Source organism: Furipterus horrens, unplaced genomic scaffold, assembly GCF_987537825.1.
Source record: "Furipterus horrens unplaced genomic scaffold, mFurHor1.1.pri manual_scaffold_4, whole genome shotgun sequence".
Classification (NCBI taxonomy): Eukaryota; Metazoa; Chordata; class Mammalia; order Chiroptera; family Furipteridae; genus Furipterus; species Furipterus horrens.
Window position 1 is genome coordinate 97,303,057 of NW_028327174.1, and position 22,501 is coordinate 97,325,557.

Genomic DNA, 22,501 nt, shown 5'->3' on the forward strand with positions numbered 1-22,501 from the left:
AGCTGCAACAACAGAAGAAAATACCAACTACAATTCATAGAGCTGTAATTGAGACTAGGGAGGCCCACAAGGCCCCCAGCAGGTCAGCATCAGTCCAGTGGCATAGCCACTGCCATGCAAAGTTGTTGTCATTGGTCATGAGAAGCCAGGGTCAGTGCTGCTTGGCTTCTCTGTGCCGACCTAGCATGCTGAGGCATTTGCCACATGAGCAAAGGTGTATGCCCAGTCCATGTATACATTGCTATAGACTAATCTTAAGGACAATAAAAAAAACATGTTTTAGTAGTACTAACAAAGATAGGTCTTGCCTTTTAGGTAGGATGCATGCTAAAGAGGGATCTTGAGATAACATAGTATTAAGTATAGGGTCCCTCCCTGGTTTTGTATACCAGACCTTTAGTATCCTTCTCAGGGAAGTTACTGTTGGATCAATATGTAAGGCTATTGGAGGGGCAGGCATTGGCCATAATGAAAGAACAAGACTCACCTGCAAGTTGCTCGTGACCTCTGTACCCTTTGGGTATACCATCATGAGCTGAGGAGGTCACGTGGCTATTACCCAAGGTATACATATCAAGTTGACTTGAATACCTTAGCCCTATGGGGCCACTAACGCTAACCATCGTTGAGCTGTGGGCGAAATTCCTAAGGCCAGGTCCATTGTACTGTATCACTCTGATTCAAGGGGCAAGAGAATATTACTCTGTCTTCCAAAACCAGGCTTCAACATATCTTTGGTGCATACTTGCAGTTGTATGTACGGGGACCTCGGCTAGCTGGAGCAAAGAGTCAATAGGGGAGAATGTTCCTTTCTTTGACTGCTCATGGAAGATGCATAACACAGTCTATAACCATGAGGCCCACCCCTTCATAGAGCCTGTCTCCACCATAAGTCCCTTTTTTAACACCTTTCAATGATGCCAACCCCCCTGTGAATTATACAGGTTGTGAAACTTCCATTGGATGCCCAGATCCTTTACCCAGGCCTGTAACCCCTTTCCAGTAAACAGTGTTCCTTGGTTGCTCTGTATAATGAGTGAGTGGCCATAGGTGGCAAACAGTTTTTCTAAGTGCTTCTTGGTGATCTGCTAATCAGTGTGCCTGGTGGGGAATGCCACCAACAAACCTGTTGCAGTATCCACAGAGGTCAAAGCATATTGGAAACCTCCTGAAATTGGTAAGGGACCAATGTAATCCACTTGCCATCTTATCAGTGGCAGCGCACCCTGGGCTATGTGACTGCCTTCTCGGGGAACCCACCGTAGTTGGCACTTGGACCAGACCACACACACACACTTCTCGCATACCTGTACCGCTGTGTCAAAGGTCAGGGGCAATCCCCATTGTTTCACTCTCATCCACATAGTGCGCTCACCTGAGTGAAGGAGTCACCTATGGAGCCAGGTGACCACATCTGAGTCTGGAGCTTTTAGGCACTATACACAGGCAAGAGTATCTGCCTCATCATTTCCAGGTGATGCCAGTGGGGCATGTCCAATAACATGGAACAGGGTTACCTCTTTCTGCTGCCCTAATGTCCATAGGTCTTGGCACATGGTTTGGCTCCACAAGGGCCTGTGAGCCACTATCCATTCAGATTTGGCCATGTGAGCAACCAGAGTCAAACCACAATACATAGCCCAACTGTTGGTGCAAATGACAAGAGGGGAGGTTTGTTGGTAGCGAGCATCCACACAGCTCATAACTGCCCATTGACTACTCTGTCCTGTTCCATGTTCCATCCATATGGTTTCTGTCTTAGGATGGAAGACCAAGGCTTTTGATGTGATGGGCTGCCCCTGACTTGACCCATCTGTATACCATGCATCCTTTGGTATTGAAGATCAGCCTTCTTAATGGGGGCTTACAAGGAGCAGTCAGCTCAATCATTGGTCCTTCGGTTTCCTGTGTCCCAAGGTATTCTGCAGGTCCCAGGACTTGTTGCAGCTCCCCACTTAGGGAGCTCGAGGACAGGGTGCTTCAGTGTTGCAAATATGCACCTCATTTTGCTAGTGTGTGTCTGTGCCGCCCTGATTTTGGGCTTTTACGTCCAGTCATGCACCTAGCCTACTATTGGATAGGTTATGGTTACCTTTATGGGGGCAATACCCGTAATAGGCTCTGTAGCTACCAAGGCATGACAAGTGGCAGCTAGCTGCTTTTCAGTTAGAGAGTAACGAACCTCTGCTCCCTTCCAAAGTTATGACCAAAACCTGATGGGTTGCTGGATTCGTTCTTGCTGTTGCCATAAACCCTGATCATACCCTTTGGGGGTGACCTGGACATGCATTCACAAGATCGTGTTGGATCCAAAACACTCAAGGTCTGTACTGTTTTTACAGCCTATTTAGCTGCAGCAAAAGCCATCTCATGCTCCTGTTCCCAGTCCCACCTGACTCCTTTCCATGCCGTCATGCAAAGGTTTCAGAATTTGTGCCACATGTGGAATAAATACCCTCCAATAGGCCAACACACCCCAGAATTCCTGTAACTGCCTGACTGTCATGGGGGTTGGAAGCACCTGTACTTTATCAGTTATTGCCTCTGATACTACCTTTGTCTTGCTTGAGTAGACAACCCCCAAGAACTTGACAGATAAACCAGGTCCTTGTATGTTGTTCATGTTTACTGCCCATCCTCGCTGCTGCAAATGCTTCAGCAAGGCAGGCTCAGCAGTTTCTAAATCCATGAGTCAGAAGTCAGCTTGATATCATCAATATAATGATAAGTTCTCAACTCTCAACATCTGCTGTAACTCAGTATATGACTGCTACCTACTGATTGTAGATGGCAAATCTCCTGGGGTCAGCCACGTAACGCAAGCAGCTGCCATGGTCCAATCTAACAGGGAATGATTGCCAGGTGTCTGGTGTGGATTTTGGAACTGCTGTCTCAAGCGCCGGGGGCACAGAAAGCAAAATACCATCCACACCTAAATCCTATAATCTTAGCAACTGAGCCACTAAGGACTTGTGCCAGAATCAGCTCCCCAAATCCACCAGCTCTGCTTGCTAGTATGGACACATTGTGGAGTACTCTGTGACTTGCGGAGGGCTGGGCTTGGCCTCCGGCCACTCGGGGGTGGTTTGTCTTAATCTTTGCGTTACCATCAGTCGTGCCTGAAAGGGGGCGGGGGTTCTGGCCCTCCCTATCATCCTCATCCTCTGAGGAGTCCTGTATCTCCCTTCATGGAACCACCAGTTCCAATTTGGGCCCGCAGGGAAGCCTCTTCCACCTCCAGCAGTTTCCATGCTTTCTCTGGCAGCTCTCAACTCCAGTTCCCGGCACAGTTCCTCTTTCAGCTCTCAGACCTGTGTCTCCAATATAAGTGGGTCCTCGGTTGCTTTACGCAGAACAGTAAGAAATAGCCAGCCCTTAGCACTAGCCCCCTCCCAAGCATTTTCCTTCTCTTAGAGCCCCCTATCCTCAGCAGGAACGCCTCTATTGCTTTAGGGGTCACTTCTACACCCTCCCAATCTTGTGTGGGCACCTGAGCTTCCAGCATCGTCGCCACCAAGAACCACACATCCATGGTGCGTCAACCCACCTCTGTTCCATAGTTTCAGTCTGTGGTGAATCCTGCCAACTGCGCCAAGTATACTGCAGGAGCTCAGCTCCAGGCAGGTTTACTTTGGATTCAGTGAGAGCGAAAGATGCCAGTGGAGTGTTGGAGAGGGAATTCATTCCAAGTTTATTTTTACGGTGGCTGGCAAGCCGGCAACCAAGGATCCACCTTTTATTCTAGTCTAGTGGTGAGCGAGACAAAAACAGAGGATCTGCCTTTGTCTCTTTGTGGCGGGTGAGATGGCAGTCAAATCATCCGTACTGCCTAAACAACAGGAGCACATCCATATATGAAATTAAACAAAAATGGGCAGGGCGAACCAGAGCTGTGAGAGCGTGGGACTTGAACACCAAGGCCACTCTCTTAGATAAGGGTGACCTGGGAAAATACATGCCCAAGGAGGCGGGGATCCTGGCTATGATCACCCTGACACAACAGTTGCGTTGAGGTATGTTCTCTTTATTCTCTCTTTGCTGAGTGTTTTATCCTAAAAGGGTGTGGGATTTTATCAGATACTTTTTCTGCATCTGTTGATATGATCATGTGGTTTTTATCCTTTATTTTGCTAATATGGTGTATCATGTTAATTGAGTTGCAGATTGCAGCAACCTTGTACCTTAGAATAAATTCCACTTGATTGTGGTCTGTGATCTTTTTAATGTATTGCTGGGTCCGGTTTACTAATATTTTATTGAGAATTTTTGCATCCATTTCATCAATGATATTGGCCTGTAATTTTCTTTTTTTTGGAGTGTCTTTATCTTTTGGAATTAGGATAATGTTGGTCTCATAAAATGAGCTTGGTAGTCCTTCCTTCTCTTGAATTTTTTGGAATAGTTTGAGATAAATAGGTATTTTTTGAATGCTTCATAAAATTCACCTGTGAAGCCATTCAGTCCAGGCCTTTTGTTTGTTGGGAGTTTTTGATTACTGCTTCAGTTTTATTAATTATAATTGGTCTGTTCTGATCTTGTCTTCCTGATTCAGTTTTGGGTGAGTCTGTCTTTCTAGAAATTTATTCATTTTGTTCAGATTGTCCAGTTTGTTGGCACTTAGTTGTTCGTAATATTTTCTTACAATTCATTGTATTTCTGTGGTATTAGTTGTTACTTTTCCCCTTTCATTTCTGGTTTTATTTGTTTGGGTTCTCTCTTGATGAGTCTGGTTAAAGGTTTGTCAATATTATCTTTTCAAAGAAACAGCTTTTGGTTTTATTCTTTTAGACTTTGTTTTTATGTATTTTTATTTTAGACATTGCTTTTTATACTTCGTTCATTTCTGCTCTGGTCTTTATTATTTGTTTCTTCTAATCACTTTGGGCTTTGTTTGTTGTTCTTTTTTTAGTTCCTTTAAGTGTCAAGTTAGATTGTTTATTTGAGATTTTTTTGGTGTCTTGAGTTAGGCCTGTAATGCTATGAATTTCCCATAGGTTTTGGGTTATTATGTTCACATTTTCCTTTATTTCAAGATATCTTTTTATTTCTTTCTTGATCTTGTTTTTAACTCATTCTTTGTTTAGTAACATGTTATTTAGCCTCTGTGTCTCTGTATTTTCCAGTTTTTTTCCTTGTGATTGATTTCTAGTTTTATACCATTTTGGCCATAGAAGATACTTGATATGATTTCAGTCTTCTTAAATTTATTGACATTTGTTTTGTGTTCTAACATATGGTTTATCCTAGAAAAATGTTCTATGTACACTTGAAAAGAATGTTTGTTTTGCTGCTTTGGCATGAAAATGCTCTGAAGATACCAATTAAATTCATCTGACCTGGAGTCATTTTAAGCTGCTGTTTCCTTGTTGATTTTCTGTCAGAAAGATCTGTCCATTTATGTCAAATTTTATCCTCTTGTTGGATTGATCCTGTAATCATTATGTAGGGTCCTTTGTTGTCTCTTATTATAGCCTTTGTTTTAAAGTCATTTTTTTTTTTTTTTTGTCAGATGTATTACTTCCCCAGCTTTATTTTCATTTCTATTTGCAAGAAATAATCTTTTTCCATCTCTTTAGTCTGTGAGTGTCTTTTGTTCTGAGGTGGGACTCTTGTAGAGGGCATATATATGGATCTTCTTTAAAAAAAATCCATTCAGGTATCTTGTCTTTCATTTGAAGCATTTAAGCCGTTTACATTTAAAGTGATTATTAATAGGTATTCATTATTGCCGTTTTATTCTCTATAACTGTGTTGCCCTGTTGTTATTCTTCATTTGATCCTTCTTCTAGTTTACCCTTTAATATTTCTTGTAATACTGGTTCGGTGGGAATGAGCTCTTTTATCTTTTTCTTCTTTGGGAATCTCTTTATTTCTCCTTCAATTTTAAATGACAGCCTTGCTGGATAAAGTAGTCTAGCTTATAGGTCCTTGATTTTCATCACTTTGAATATTCATGCCAAACTTTTCTGGCCTGCAAAGTTTCTGTTGCAAAATCAGCTGACAATCTTACAGGAGCTCCCTTGTAGGTAACTGTCTTTCTCTTGCTCCATTTAAGATTATCTCTTTTTCTTTAACCTTTGCCATTTTAATCATGTTGTGTCTTGGTGTGGGCCATCTTGTTTGTGAATCTGTGTGCTTCTGGACCTGTGTGTCTTTTCCTTCACCAGTTTAAGGAAGTTTTCAGTAATTATTTCTTCAAATAGGTTTTCGATCCCTTCTCCTCTTTATTCTCCTTCTGGTAACCCAGTAATGCAGATGTTGTTACATTTCATGTTGTCCCAAAGGTCCATGAAACTATTGTCATTTTTTAAAATTCTTTTTATTTTTTACTTTTGCTCTGATTGGGTGTTTTCTGCTACCTTGTCTTCCAGATCTTTGATTTGATACTTTGCTTCATCCAAGCTGTTGTTTATTCTTCATTTCATCTATTGTGTTCTTTGTTTATGACTGGTTATTTTTTATGGTTTCTAAGCTCTTTTTTATGCTAATATACTTATTTTATTACTAAGTTCCTTGTATTTCTCACTGAGTTCCTTGAGTATCCTTATAACCATTTTCTATATCTAGTAAATTGCCTGTCTCCATTTCATTTAGTTCTTTTTCTGGAGATTTCTCCTGTTCTTTCATTTGGGCATGTTTCTTTGTCTCTCCATTTTGGCTGCCTCTTTGTGTTTGTTCTATGTATAGTAATACCTCAGTACTCAAAGGCTTCAGAACTTATCAAACCCTGTATACGTTGCGTTTTACAAGAAAAATATGTTTTAGTATTCAGCGCTTGTTCTGGACTCTTCGCACTTGCTAGAACTTGTATGAGTCATGACAGCACCCAGCAAAAGAAAATGCTTCATCACTCGTTGCTTGCTTAATACTCTTTGTTTTTGGCACTGGTTATGAGTTCCGGAACAAATTAATGACAAGTACCGAGGTACCACTATATTAGGTAGGTCTGCCATGTCTTCCAGTCTTGGTAGGGAGGCTGTATGTAGTAGGTGTCCTGTGGGATTTCACAGTGCAGTCTCCTTGATAACCTGAGTTAGGTGGTCTAGGAATGTCCCTTCTGTGGCTTATGAGAGTCCCTGCTTTTGTAATTGAGTCTTTTTATTTTATTGTCGACAATATTATACATCTTCCGTTTTGGTAATTACGTCTTGATTGCTTTTGGCCCATTCATATGTGGGTTTGACCCTCAATCTGGCTGACTCTGAGGTTCGATATTGATCACGGTGTACGAGCTGCCTTGTAGGGGGTGACCATACTAAGCAGAATTCACCTCAGCAGGGTCTGGTGCCTGCCAAGATCTCCCTTTGGATATGCAGCTTGTGAAATTAATTGGATCCTGCTCTGATGCTGTCTGAAGGTGGGTACTGCATGTGTTGGTTCTGGGGCTTCTTGGGAAGGTCTCTGGTACAAATCAGTATCAGACACTGCCTGGTCCTGGGCAACCTGTTTGGAGCTATAAAGCCATCCACAGTTCAGGGCTGCCTCTCCTACACTTGGTTGTGCATGGGAAAATCAAGTTGTACTGTAAGGCCTGCTTCTACCAGCACTGAGTCTGGGGGCAGAGATCTGCCTCTGCCTGCTGGCTGCCTGTTAGACTCAGTCATTCAGTCTGGTGGTACTTGAGTTGAATGAGGAAGATTCTCAGTAAGTCGCCACATAGTAGTTAGTGGTATTCACTAGATTCATACAGGTTCAAACTCGGTGCCAGTGCTGGGTCTGAGGCCACTCAGTGAAAGTCCCAGTATATACCAAATCTAGCTGCCACCTGCTGGGTGCCTGCAGACTGGTTTTGGTGGGCTGGAGTCTCAGGAAATCGTTAGGATGAGGCCAGCAGTGTTTATCAGGGCCAAACAGACCAAGATATGGCCGTGTGAAGGGAGAATTCAGTACTGGTCCAGCATGTGAGGAAAAAATGGGCTGTCCTTTCTGCTGGGCTCCCAAACTAAGCAGGTGAGCCTCCAGGAGTCAGGGTTCTAGGGCTAGCGGATCTCCCATGAAGGGGGAGCACAGGTTAGGCTTGTGGAAAGAGGGAGGGAGTGGCTCCTGGCCCGGAGCCATACTACTCAGTCTGTTCTGGATTCTGCCCAGGCCTCAGCAGGGTGGGGCCACTAGGAGTAGAAAGCACGGGACCACCTGGAGCCCAGAAGATGGGGCTAGGCTAGAGGGGAAGGCGCCAGTCAGTTTCACAAGGAAGTTGGGGGAAATGGCCCCTGCCCCAAAGCAGCACCACTTAATCACTGACACCCCCTGAGTCTGCTCATACCTCTGCACTCCTCCCCACTTTTCAGCAGGACGTGAGCTCTGCAGGGTGGGGTGAGAGGCAGTCCAGAGTGTGGGGCTATTGCTTTCTCCAAGGCTGATGTTGTAAGTGGGTGAAGTTCTCTACCCAAAAAAGGTGGCATAGGCAATGTGGGAGAGTGACTCAGCACTGGGGTCCCGGCAGCTCTCCTCTCAGCTCTCTCCCCAGAGTCACAAACCCCAGTCTCTCTTCACATGACTCCAGTCTGCCTTCCATCTTTCCTCCACTGGAGCCCAAGATGAATGGCTGTGAATGAGATTTCGTGCAGCAACCCTTTAGAGGTCCCTTGTGTCTCTAGAAGACTTGAGTCTCTAGCAGACTGTCTCTTCCTGGTGGACATAATCCCTGCCAATTTTCATAGCCAGATGTTATGTGGGTATCTCTTCCCAGCTCTTGTGCTCTGGGAGGAAGAGCCTGGTTTTAGGTTGTTGAGACAGGCTCCTCAGGGGGACCCTTTGCAGCAGAGCTAACCCTCTGGAATCTCAGCCACTGCCTGTGGGAGTGGGGCCAGTCCTTTTCAGGTCTCTGCCCTTCCTACTAACCTCTGTAAATTGTTGGTTGTAAGACTTCAGTTATATTGTTCAATGGTTATTTAGATTGATCTGTGTTTTAGTTGTAATTCCAGTTTGGTCCTGGAAAGAGGTGAATGTAGCTTCCACCTGTTCTGCCACCATCTTGGATCTCTTTGTTTCTTCTTGTGTGAGTTTTGACAGCTACTGTCTTTCAAGGAATTGGTGCATTTCATTTAGGTTATAAAATTTGTAGTCATAGAGTGTATAGTATTCCTTTATTATCCTTTTTAAAAAAGATTTTATTTATTTATTTTTAGAGAGAAGGAAGGGAGAAAGAGAGGGAGAGAAACAATGTATGCTTGCCTCTCACTTGCCCCCAACTGAGGACCTGGCCCCCAACCCAGGCATGTGCCCTGAGTGGGAATCAAATTGGTGACCCTCTGGTTTGAAGGCTGGCACTCAATCCACGGAGCCGTAACAGCTAGGGCTATTATCCTTTTAATGTCCATAATATTTGTGGTGATGTCACTGTTTTCATTTCTGTTCTTAGTAATTTGTGTCCTCTTTCTGTTTTTGTTAGTTAGCCTGGCTACAGGCTTATCAATTTTATCGAATTTTTCAGATAACTAGCTTTTGGTTTCATTGAGTTTTCTCTGTTGAGTTCCTGTTTGCAGTTTCATAGATTTTTGCTGTTCTAATTATTATTTTTCTTCTTCTTACTTTGGATTTAATTTGCTCTCCTTTTTCTAAGTTTCCTAAAGTTGAAACTTAGTTTATTCACTTTATATATGTTTGTTTAAGGTGGATTTCTTTTTCCCATTGCCTGTTGTCTTTCCTTAATTTAAGTAACATTGGTAAGTTTCTGTGGTATAGTCTCATATTTCAGAGTTAACTTGCATCATTAATGGGACATTATTTTTTTATAATTTGAATGTCACATATCTTGTTCATCTTTTTTATGATACTATGATCAAGTTTCTCTAGACTCTTACTCTTTAAACTTACCTTCATGTGCCCTTGTTTTCAGATACTTATCTCTGCCTTTTCTCTGCATTATGCACTAGTCTTTCCCATCTTGTGAAAAAATTTCATTTTATCTCTCTCTTTTAAAAACACTTCTTGAGTAGGTTTTCTGCTGACAGTGCCCTGTTTCCTCTTTATCTCTATATCATTACTGTCACTCTGAAAAACTCTAGGTTTACTAGTGAGAACTTTGTTGCTAAATTTAGTTGTTTGTCTTTTATTCTCATGACCTTTTTATTGTACTATATGTTGCCTCTTTGGTTTCCTTAACTCTTGTTCTACTGTTTCTTCAGCCTCCTGATAACTCTTGAAAATCACTTCTAGTTATTATTTTCCTTATCTTCCTCAACTGCCAGTGTTTGTAGGGGATCAGCCTTTGACATTTTGTTTTCCTTTTCAAGGAATTCTTAGCCATTCTTAGGATTTTAACTCTTTTAGCTATTATCTCTAATTTTATTTCTCACTTCTTGGCGTTTTCCTGTATTTTATGCAAACACAGGAATTGTCATTTTGAAAGAGATGTTATGTCCAGTCACCCATTTATATGTCTCTATGTGATGGCCATACTTTTCTATTTAGATTATTGTCATCTCTGCATCTAAAATAGGGTACCATTTTCTCTCCCTCAACCCTTTTACAAACCACTTTCCTTTTCTAATTGCCTATCTCAGTAAGTGCTGAGCTCATTATATAAAAACTTAATGTGGTTCTTGACTCATCCATCTCCTTCATAGTCACCTGTGACCTGGTTTTAGCCTTTTTTATTTTCCCCCCTTTTGAGCACTGTCGCATCACTGTTCCCTTTCTCCTCTTTTTCTTTATTGCTACCATTCTGTTCTAGTCCTTAATTTTCTCACCTGGATAATTTTAAATGGCTTTCTAATTAGTATCTGACATTCTTTTTTCTCTTCTAGCGCTCCTGATAATTTGTTTTTTCCAAAGTGTGTTCTCAATAACCTAAGCTATGTAATATGTTAAAAGGAATAAGGAAAAATGCTCTGTGATAAAGTTTGGGAAATGGTGCATTAAGAAAAAAATTCATGGATTTTTTTTACTGTAAAACTTTTGTCTTTTTAATGTGCTGGTTTTCCTTGCTCATCTCTTAAGTTAGGAGGCATATAATACATAACATTTCTCCCAGAAGAATTTTTTTTCTTTTTTTTTCTCTAGTACGTCTTCTAATACTAGTGGTCTTCTAGGAGTTTAGAAAGTATAACATTTCTTGAAGGAGTCAGATTTTTTAGGTTGATGCATTGGCATCCTCTCTTTGCCAGATGTTCCCTAGCTGTGTAAATTTTTACAATCTAAGAAATACCTGCAGTGGATTTTGGAATCATTTTTGCATAAACATAACTTCTAATGAAAATATTAAATGCTAATATGAGAAAATGGAAAGATGAGAGAGTAGGGTGATATTAAATCAATATCAAAACAAAATATATGTTGAAAGAACTGGATTGTGTCTGCCAGTGAATAAATTATCAGGTTCCCCCCTTAAGTGAAAAAAATTTGCTCTCATTATGGAATTAGGTTTATAAGTACTTTGCTCAAGTAAGTAGAAACTATAAAGGGAGCTCTTGTATAATAAATGAAATCTTTGTAAAATGTCACTTCAACTATTCTTATTTTCTTAAACTGGCATATTGATTAACATTTTTTCATACCTTGCTTAAGTAGATTTTATTATGGTTTGCATAGTTTATATTTCTTTATCCTTGCTTATGTTTGTAGATATCACTTTTAAGATCATAGATTATTAATGTATCTGGTTCAAAGACATATTGTCCCAGGGGACAATTGTTTCCTTGTTTTTAAGAGAAGATAAAAACCACACAAAACAAATATTTGGCTTTATGAATTATTGTATGGAAAACTTTGTTATCATCACAATTCTGGTCGAGAAATAGAATTTTGTCAGTTACCCCCAAAATCCCTCCCAATTACAACCTCCTTGACTGTTTTGACCTTCGTAGTAATAACCTCCTTGTATTTTTTTAAAGTATATTTTATTGATTATGTTGGTACAGTAGTTCCATTTTTTTCCCCTTTGCTCCCCACTGCCCAGTACCCACCTTCCCTCCAGCAATCCCACTCCCCTTAGTTCATGTCTATGGGTCATGCATAGAAGTTCTTTGGCTTCACCCTTTCCTATATTATTCTTAACTTCCTCCTATCTATTTTGTACCAACTGATTATGCCTCTTAATCCCTGCACCATTGCCCCATTTCTCCCCTACCCCCTCCCAACTGATAACCCTCCATATGATCCCCACACCTATGATTCTATTCCTATTCTGGTTTGCTTAGTTGGATTTTGTTTTTATTTTTTAGATTCAGTTGTTGATAGTTGTGTTTGTTGTCATTTTAGTGTTCATAGTTTTGATCTTCTTTTTCTTAAGTAAGTCCCTGTGACATTTCATATAATAATGTCTTGGTGATGATGAACTCCTTTAGCTTTATCTTGTCTGGAAAGCACTTCATCTGCCCTTCCATTCTAATGATAGCCTTGCTGGATAGAGTAATCCTGGTTGCAGGTTGCCTTTCATCACATTGAATAGTGCTTGCCAGTCCCTTCCTGCCTGCAAAGTGTCCTCTGAGGAACTCTCCACCTCTCTCTTGCTGCCCCCAGGACTCTCTCTTTATCTTTCACCTTTGGCATCTCAATCATGATGCGTCCTGGTGTCGTCCCCTCTGGGTCCAGCTCACCTGCGACCCTCTGTGCTTCCCGGACCTGTATGTCCATCTCCTTTGCAAAATTTGGGAAGTTTTCCTCATTTTTTTCAATTCTTGCTTCCTCATTCTGCACTGGTTGACTGTTTTTTTCTTCCTTATGTTCCAAATCATTGATTTGAACCCCCAGTTTCCTTCCTTTCACCATTGGTTTTGTGTGGATTTTTCTTCATTTCACTTAGCATAGCCATCACTTCTTCTTTTATGCGTTTGCCATACTCAAGCATATCTGTCAAGCCTGTGAGCATCTTTGTCACCAGTGTTTTGAATTCTGCGTCTGTTAGGTTGTCTCCTCATCTGTTAGGTTGGCCATCTCGTCGCTTAGTTCTCCCACTGGAACCTTGATCCATTCCCTCTTTTGGGCCATACTTCTCTGTCTCCTCATTCTGACAGGCTCCTGTGTTTGTTTGCCTCCGCGTCCCAGGTAGAGCTGTGGCTCCTGTTACATTGTAAGGGGTGGAGCCTTAGGGATTCATCAGTGCAGGGCGACCTGTTTCACCACGTTGTGATGCTGTATTTGGGGGAAGGGTCTGAGAGGGAACAGTACTGCCTGCCCAGCACTTGCCCCTTTTCCAGGCACATCTCCCACTTCCGCACCGGACTGGTGCCCCTCTAGCTGCTGCCCTGGCTATTGTTCCCAGAGTGGGGGGTCTGCGGATGTTCTAGGACTGTGGGGGCACTTTAAATAAGCGGACTCTGCTGAGAGACCGGCAGTTTCTGCCTCCGCCTCAACCCCCGCTGCTCTGCACAGTCAGAAGCAATGAGTCTTGATTTTCCCCAGTGCTGGGACTGTGATCTGCGAGGGCTGGTGAGGAGCTGGGAACACTTCCCAGGCGTGCCTCCCGACTTTTTAAAACGTGTGACTGCGCTTTCTGCCAGCCTGCTGCTGCTGCCACCACCACACTGCATCCTCTCCGCCTAGGCTCCGCCCCTCCTACCTGTCTGGATGAGTATTTCTTCTTTATATTTTTGTTTGCTGGACTTTCATGTAGTTTGATTTTCTGAAACTTCTGGTTGTTTCTAGTTTTGAGGTAGTTGTAGTCCTTCTTAATTGTGGGGGGAGACTCAGCGTGTCTGTCTACGCCTCCATCTTGGCTGGAAGTCCCCAACCTCCTTGTATTTTAAAAATCGTTTTATCAATCAAATGTGCATTCTTAGATACCATGTTTCGTCTTGCTCATTTAAAGTAAATACTAATGATTATTTTTAGAAAGTATTTTGATGAAGAGCCATTGTACCTCCCATGTTTATATCTGAAGTCAGAGATTTACCCACAGAGAAGAATTTAATAAATGAGTTCTTTGATGCTTGAAAGACTAGAAAGACTTGATCTAATGATATAAATTATATTTTAGGGTGTCCTGATGTCAGAAGAAGAAGTATTTGAACTTGTTCCTGATGATGAGCGACAGTGTTCAGCATGCAGAACCACGTGTTTTCTCTCTGCTCTCACGTGCTCTTGTAATCCTGAGCGACTTGTGTGTCTCTACCATCCATCTGATCTGTGCTCCTGCCCCATGCAGAAGAAATGCCTTAGGTATCCAGACGTTTCTTGTAGACCTCCCATTACCTTCTGTTAAAACCAATTGTTAATATTGCTCTTTGTAATTCCTTTCCCTGCGTCTGGGCTGGTAACTAATATGCCTCCCTGCTTGCGGATCAGTTTTATAAAGTTGGCCTTAAACTTAGCAACTGAAATCAGTATCTTTGTCAGTTGATTTCACATGTTCCTTATCTCTCCCTATGTTGCAAATTCGGGCTTCTTTGATTTTCTCTTTATGTGTACCAAGACCTCATTCCTTTGGCCATTGTACTTTCCTTAAGCTGATTGTACTTAAAATTTGATTACTTTCAAGTTATTGGTTTTTGAAGTTTTTATATCTGTTTTTTTGTTATTGTTCTTAGATATCGCTACCCATTAGAGGACCTCCCTTCTCTGCTATATGGTGTGAAAGTCAGGGCACAGTCCTATGACACTTGGGTCAGTCGTGTTACAGAAGCATTATCTGCCAACTTCAACCACAAGAAAGGTTAAGTTTCCTCCTTTTGTATGCATACACTGAAGTTTTGTGACTTTGAAAGAGGCCTTGTTTTATGTGTTTTACCTCCATCAAGCAAAAATATCAGGCTTCATATGACATTTGAGATTAATGGGTTGGTTGATTATAGTCTTACTCTATTTGAGAATCTTTTTAAGTGAAAATGTTGATATAAAATGGTATGGATAACTAACTTGCAGTAGATAGATATTTTGGGGAGCCGTTGTTAACCATGGACTAACATTAAAGGCTTATTAAAAAAAAAAATTGCCTAAACTGAGAGACATTGTCTATAAGAATTAGGAGTAAGCTTTTATTGCATTGGTGACTTCTTTTTTTTTCCACAGCTGCAGTATGTTTTTGCTAATAGGTTGATGACTGACTTGAGAGAGATTAGTGAACTTTTTTCAGTGACTTTTTATGTCCGTGGTCATGGTATATGGCTACTTACTAAGATTTTATTCATATATATTTGAGAGAGATAGTAAGGGAGGGAGAAAGAGAGAGAGAAACATCTATGTGAGAGAGAAGGATTGATTGGTTGCCTCTCCTAGGCCCCCAACTGGGGACCTCGCCCACAACCCAGGCATGTGCCCCTGCATGGTAATTGTCAGGTGACTTTTCAGTTTGTGGGATGACACACCAGTCAGGGCACTTTTTATTTATTTTTACAGATTTGATTGAATTACGAGTAATGCTGGAAGATGCTGAGGATAGGAAATACCCAGAGAACGATCTCTTTAGAAAACTCAGGGATGCTGTAAAAGAAGCTGAGACCTGTGCTTCTGTGGCTCAACTGCTTCTGAGCAAAAAGCAGAAACACAGGTAAGACTAAGAAGCGTTGAATTCTTTAATGGTTTCCTTTTTTCCTCAGAGTAAAAGCCAAAATTTTAACTTGCATTTGAGGCCGTATATCATCTTTGACTTCTGTATCCATGTCCCTCCTTCCTCCAATATTGCCCTAATCTTGTCTCCTCCTACTTTCTTTTTTATAGTTTTTTATTTTTAATTTTTTTCCATCACCATTTATTACTTCCTTTCTTTGTTACTTCACTCTGGAACCCTCTTCCTTATTGTTCATACACACCACAAGGGTTCCTGCTTTGGGCCTTCACAGTGCTATTCATTCTGCTTAGAGTTCTCTTCCCTTGATATCCAAGTGTTTTGCCCTCTCTCTTCTCTCAAATCTTATGCAGATGTCACATTCTTGTAGAGGCCATCTCTGACAACCCTTTATTTTTTTCTTCTCTTAGCCCTGTCAGCTCCTGACGTACTAATTTTCTTATTTTATTGTCTATCTTCTTTCTTTCCCTATCCTACTGGGATGTATACTAGACTAGAATGCCAGAGTTTTTTTTTCACTGCTGTATGTCTTATGTTTTGATGCATAATAGGCGTGCAATAAATATTTGTAAATAAATACATAATACTATAGGATTAAGGACGGTAGCAGCAAAGAGTAACCTTGATGAATGCAGGGGAAGCTGTTAAGGAGCACAGAAGAATGCATCCTTGTTTTAATGTAATTCATATGTGTTAACATTTTCTGCAGTGCTGTGTCATATTTATTCCAGCACATTCCTTGTAGCCGAATGGCTTTTTTTATGGCAGTTCACATTGGGTCTTTATTGTGCATTTTTAATCTGCCATTTTATCAGAAAATATTCCCTAGAGTCATTGGTCAGCAAATCTTCACCTGTCATTGGGTTACTAATCCCTTTAGAAAGTCTGGTGTAAACTTAGGGACCCTTTTTTAAAGAAAAATACATACAAACAAAATTTCGAATCTGTTTCAGAGTTTATTGATTTGTAAGCCAGGTTAAATGCCCTTGTTCTTCATCTTAAGTTCATGAGGCAGAAGATTCTGGTGGTTTTTTGGTTTGTTTTGCTTTGTATTTTAAAGATTTTATTTATTTACTTTTAGATAGAGGGGAAGGAGGAGAGAAAGAGAGGGAGAGAAACATCAATGTGTGGTTGCCTCTCCCACGCCCCCAGCTGGGGACCTGGCCTGCAACCCAGGCATGTGCCCTGACTGGGAATCAAGCTGGTGACCCTTTGGTTCACAGGCCGGCGCTCAATCCACTGAGCCACACCAGCCACGGCGAGGATTCTGTTTTATTAGTGAAGTTAATATGTTACTATGAGGAATTTATTGACTATTTAAAATATTTAATACTTGTAAGATTGGAGAAACTATAACTTGGGGAGTTGGATCTTTGAGCCATTAACTACAGAGCTAAAAACCTAATTTGGAAGTGATCACCATTTTAAGTGGAGTTGGTCAAAAACTAGTGTTCTGGAATTGCTTGTGTGAGAATTATAAAGAGATTAGAAGCCCCTTTGATATCTGAATGACCGTGAATTTTTCTTGCTTATGTCTCAATATTATTTTAAATCAGGCAGAGCCCCGATTGTGGGAGGACTCGGACCAAACTAACAGTGGAGGAATTAAAGGCCTTTGTCCAGCAACTGTTTAGTCTTCCATGTGTCATCAGCCAAGCTCGACAAGTAAAGGTGGAGTATTACATTCTTTAATTGGGTAATATCCTTTCTGGTACAGGCTACAATTTCGGGTGAAGAGAATGGTATGTCTAGACTAGTTTTTTATTCTGCTTGTGTCTTTTCTCACATAAGTGCCATTGTTTAATGTTTTTAGTAGGCAGTAAGAATCTGTGTTTCATTCTTAACCTGTAATTCCCCCTTTAAAAATCTGGAATTTTTTTCTATATTTATTTTGGGTCAGAAGCCCCATTTAACTTAGACATAATTGAAATGGAAGAAGGTAGTTAAAAGAATTTGAATGTATCAATGAGTCATTAGTTCATGAGCTTTTAAAAAATGCAGAGCTCTGACATTACTAGGGCCCTGATGGTTTAATTAATATATATAATCAAATATATCAAATAGTATATATATCAAATATATTAATCTGCCCAATTAGTAATCTTTTGATAGTTTGTGGTGTGTTTTTGTGATTTGGCTGTGGGTAGGATATGTAAAATGGTTTTTGTCAAAGTTTTCAACTTGTGAAATCTTGTATCATGGTTTTGTCTACTCCAGATCATAAGAGCATTTTCATAGTGGAATATACTTTCCCTCCTGAGAGATTTTCTTCTGTAAACATCTGTGACACTCTAGTTTCTGGTTTTCTTAGCTCATTCACAATTCCTTTTCTTTAGTCTTTGGTGATTGTTTTCTCCCTTGGCTTGACTTCCTTCTTTTTTTTTCCCCAAGTAGTTTTTATTTGAGGAAAGGAGAAATCTGGCTCAAAGGATAGTTCCAGACAGCCAGAATCCAATTATTAGTGGCACTGTTTTTCACTTTGTACTGTATATTCAACTTAATCGGAAAAGGGTATTGAAGTTGTCCTTTCCCCACTGGACAACAAAGGCAAAGAAAACTGAAAGAGACCTCTAATCTGCTCAGACTGCTCTTCGAACTCAATGCCAGGCTGGCCACATCCTTTTTGATACTTCCACAGGTGGCTGTCCTGCTACTACATACAGGAAGATGAAGCAAGAAGGATAGTAGTAGGTCACTTGGGAAAGAGCAGGCACCCACCCCTTCAAAACTCTTTGTTGAAGGGATAATTCCTATGGGAGACAGAGCTCACCAAGGCACCCTTTAGTTTCTGTTGTAGCTTAGTAAAGTGGTTATATCCTTACTGCTCATTTCAAAGTCAAAGACCTGAAAGTTCTCAGGGATGTCTTCAGGGTCATAGACTTGGGGATCATGACCAAATTCCTCTGCATGGGGAACTGGATCAGAACCTGGGCTGTGGTTTTATTGTACTTGTTAGCTATAGCTTCTATTCTGGAACCCTCCAGTAGAGAAGGGTCCTCAAGCTTAACCCATGGCCTTTCTGGAATGCTGAGGGGACTGTAGGCAGTTAACCACAATGCCTTTGGAGTGGCAATACTGGATTAATGTCTGAGTGAGGTCCTGTTGGCCTTTGATCTGGCTTGTTTTAAGTCATGTTTGTTTAATTGATTTGGAGATGGTTGGAGTTGGAGATTTCAATAGCTTTCATCAGCACTTTATCTACCAGCTCTTCCATGGCCTCCTATATACCCCAAAAATTGGTGTTGAGGGAATCATGTTGTCTTTCCGACCCAATGGGACAAATTTGTTCCTGGGCTTGATACTGATTGGCCAGTGAATAAGGTCGAGGTTCAGATAGTTCAGCTTCAGGTCTCTGAGCATCTTTTGGCAGGCTTCTTTGACCAGGTTTTTCTCATGGTACATGGGGACCACAGCTTGCTAATAATGAAGAGGTCCTTTTGCTTCACCACCTGCTTCTTGAGCTTCTCCTGGGTGGCCATCCCCACCATATTCTCGTTCTGGTACACTCGGGCATAGTCAGTGTGGTGGTACCCAAGGTCAATTGCCACCTTCATAGCCTCTGTCACTTGGCTCAGAGGGGACTTCCAGGTGCCCAGGCCTATGATGGACATCTTGGTGCCATTGGAGCGCATGGCTGGCCATGACTGCTGTGCTCCACAGACCCAGCCCCAAGGACCATGACCTTGGTTTGACTTCTAATTGTGGGGTATATTAGGGGACTCAGCCCTTTTTTTTTTACTCTTGGTCTTGATATTTTCTTATTTGTCTAGTGACATTAAATATTACCTATATCCTATTAAGTTCCAGTCTCCAGGTCTAACTGCCATTCTTATTTTCTACAGACTAAAAGGCATCTTAAAAGCCTTCTAATGAATCAAAATCCTGATTCCTTTATTTCTCTAATACTCCACATCCAGTCTCTAAACAAATGCTGTTATCTCCAAAGTGTATGCCAAAGTAAACCATTTGTCATCAACTCCATTGCTTAAACCATGCTCTTCAACCACTAGAATCTGTCTTTTAGATTACTGCAATAGCCTCTTAACTGGTCTCCCTTCTACTCTTGTCCCTGGCAGTTTATTTTTCATTTAGTAGCAAGAATGATCATATAAAATATAAAACAAATCATATCACTTCCCTGTGGTTAAAATTCTCTAGTAGTTCCCCAGAGCTATTGGAATGATGTCCTAATCTACCAGGCACTATGTCATCTGACTTCTGCTTATTCTTCAACTATGTTTATTTTATTTTATTTTAATTTTTTAACTTAAGACCTTTATTAACAGGTGCTTGCAGTTTGTTGACTTTTGAAAAAACCCAGTTGTAAACTTTTATTATTATAAATTAAAAATTAGGTCTTGGCCCTGGCTGCTGTGGCTCAGTGGATTGAGCGTTCGCCTGCGAACCAAGTGTCGCTGGTTCGATTCCCAGTCAGGGCACATGACTAGGTTGCACATAAGGTCCCTAGTTGGGGGTGCGAGTGAGAGGCAACCACACAGTGATGTTTCTCTCTCTCTCTTTGTCCTTTTTCCTCTCTCTAAAAATAAAAATATGTAAACAAATAAATAAATTATTTTTAAAAAAAAAAATGAGGTCTTAACCCTTTGAGTGCCATGCCTAATTCAAAATTTGGATCAACATGAGAAACAATATCAATATATAACCTGAGGTACAAAAAAAGAGAACAAAACATAAAATACAAATTATGTCATTGTTATTTACATTTATGGCCATCGAAAAAAGAGTCACTGGGAGCGATGCTGGCACTTCGGGGGAAATTTATCAGCGTCGCTCACAGTGACATTGGCACTCAGAGGGTTAAAAATCTCAACTTTACCAGATATAAAACAATTTAAAAACCTTTAAAGGTATATTGAGAAAAACCAGGCTTATTTAAAAGAAATACACAAAATGTTTGTCATTACCAAAAAGAGGTGTCTTTAGATAAAAATAATAAAAACCCCATGCTGCATAGTTAATGCAGATAGCTCTAGTTATCTGGTCAATGGGCAAAAGCAAGCACAATCTTTTGTTCATTTCTTATTGCTGGCATTTTGTATTCATTTCTTCTTGTTGGATGACTAAATAGGTTGATGGCAAAGATGGTAAACTGGCATTTACTCAGCCCTGCCCTGCTCAGTCTCAGGAGCAGATGAATTTCAGCTGGTAGACTAACTGCCTTTGTCTCTTGGCCACCTTGTGATTTAGGGTTTTCTGGGCACCTGCGTCAGTAATTGAAGTAGCAGTAGTACCAGTGTTGAGGTGGCAGCTGACCTTGGGTCTCAACTCCTTGATTTTCCATGTCCTCTTCATTGCTATTATCTCTAGGCTGTCTTTGGCAAGGAGGGCCCCTGTGAAATTGTTGTCTATAGCCCTGACACGTATTCTGTCTCACTGGTATACCTTGTTCTCCTGCACCCTCCATCACTTCTCCCTGCACGGGAGGGTTGGAACACAATGGTCATTGCCCATAGGGTCTCCGCGGTAAGGTGGGAACTGTTGCCTGTGGTAGGGCCAGCGCTGTTGGGCCTGGCCTTCAGAGCACTCTCCCATCCCTCATTCTTATCCTCACTCTCACTGTTCTGGTAATTCTGCTGGTAATTGCATGGAGCACCCCTACAATGTGGATAGCATCTTATCGTGGTCTGCTGCATGTTTACTGCCTTATGCTGGAACTCCACCAAGGTCCGTAACATTTGCTGTCTTCACACCCTTTTCTCCTTCAACAACATCAAACTCCACAGTCTCTCTCTCTCTCCTACACTGCAAAGGTACTTCTTGGGGTTATTCTCTTTATGGCAGTCTGGTGTACAAAGACATCTTCCTTTGTGTAATTCCTATTGATGAAACCATATCTATTTCTTCAGTTGAACCATTTTACTGTTCCCAAAACCTGTTGAAATGATGTAGTGCCTGCCAGCAGGTACTACCGATGTGAGGCCACGTGGGCCACCGCTCCTGGCACTGCTGCCCCTAGTGCCTGGCTTGGTGTCAGCAGTGCTGAGGGTGGGCATGGCAGGCAGCTGCTGGGTTTCGGCCTCGCTGTTCGTGGTTATGGTAATGGTGAGTGGGGCCGGCCACGGCAGCTGCCGCTCCTCCCAGGGTGTAATGGTAACTAGGCCAGGAGCGGGTGAGGCTGCTCAGGGCACTCTAAGGTCTGCTCTCCACTCCCGCTACTGATCGAACTGTGAACTACATTTATGAGGGGGAACCTCCCTAAAAACGGAATTATCTTCTGGAGGGTTGGCCCCTTATAGTACAGGCTTTCCCTGCTAGATGACTGTTCTAGGAAACCATCTATATCAGTGTACCAGCTGGCATTGTTGTGAGAGACTGCTGTTCCGCTTCAGGGAAAAATTTTTGAAGACTTTTAGTGCATTTACCCATTTCATGATGGGTGATTTACGAGTGCACCTGCCCACACCTCTCTTGAGTGTTCAGCAGTTCTTAACCAAAGACGATATGATCCTTAAGTCCCACCCTCCCTATTCACCTATCTTGCCCTGATGAGTTTTTTTTGTTTACCTGGATGAAAAAAGTCCTCAAAGGAACATGTTTTGCCAATGTAGAAAAGGTGAATCAAAAAACTGCAGAAAAGGTGAATCAAAAAACTGCAGAAGCACTAAAAGGGATGACAACCAAAGCATTCAAAAACTTATTGAGCAGTAGGAAAAACGTCTCAATAGGTGTATTGAATCAAATGAAGAATAATTTGAAGGTGACTGAAGTTTAAACATGTAAGAATAAATACACAATTTTTTATAAATAAATTCTGTTTTTTAGAGTCCCCTCTTATATTCTTCATCCACTTAGCTCCCACCATCCACTTTGGAGTAAGACAACAGGCTCATTTCTGTTTCAAAACTTTTGCAATTATTATTTGCCCATTTGCCCTGTACGTACTGCTCTTTTCCCAGCTCTTCATAAGGTTCCCACATCTATCTTCTCATTTTTGTTTCAGTTCATCTGTCTTTCAGGTGACCATAGAGAAGTAACATGCAATCCTTCTGTTCATTCTCTATTGTGTTGCCCTATTTTATTTTCATCGCACTTAAA

The 22,501-nt window shown here is 41.3% G+C and overlaps 1 protein-coding gene and 2 pseudogenes across 1 annotated transcript in view; 1 reads left to right on the forward strand and 2 right to left on the reverse strand.

Annotated features, from left to right (window-relative positions):
• Positions 1-22,501, forward strand: part of KDM5A (lysine demethylase 5A) — a 133,784-nt gene that overhangs the window by 75,452 nt on the left and 35,831 nt on the right. Inside the window, exons 15-18 of the mRNA XM_090273826.1 lie at positions 13,919-14,100; positions 14,469-14,593; positions 15,277-15,427; positions 17,002-17,116. Coding sequence (XP_090129952.1) covers positions 13,919-14,100; positions 14,469-14,593; positions 15,277-15,427; positions 17,002-17,116 — 573 coding nt within the window. The remainder of the gene's footprint in view (positions 1-13,918; positions 14,101-14,468; positions 14,594-15,276; positions 15,428-17,001; positions 17,117-22,501) is intronic.
• LOC150012498 (aldo-keto reductase family 1 member B1 pseudogene) lies at positions 18,168-18,659 on the reverse strand (annotated as a pseudogene).
• On the reverse strand, positions 20,563-22,383 carry LOC150012499 (Y-box-binding protein 1 pseudogene; annotated as a pseudogene).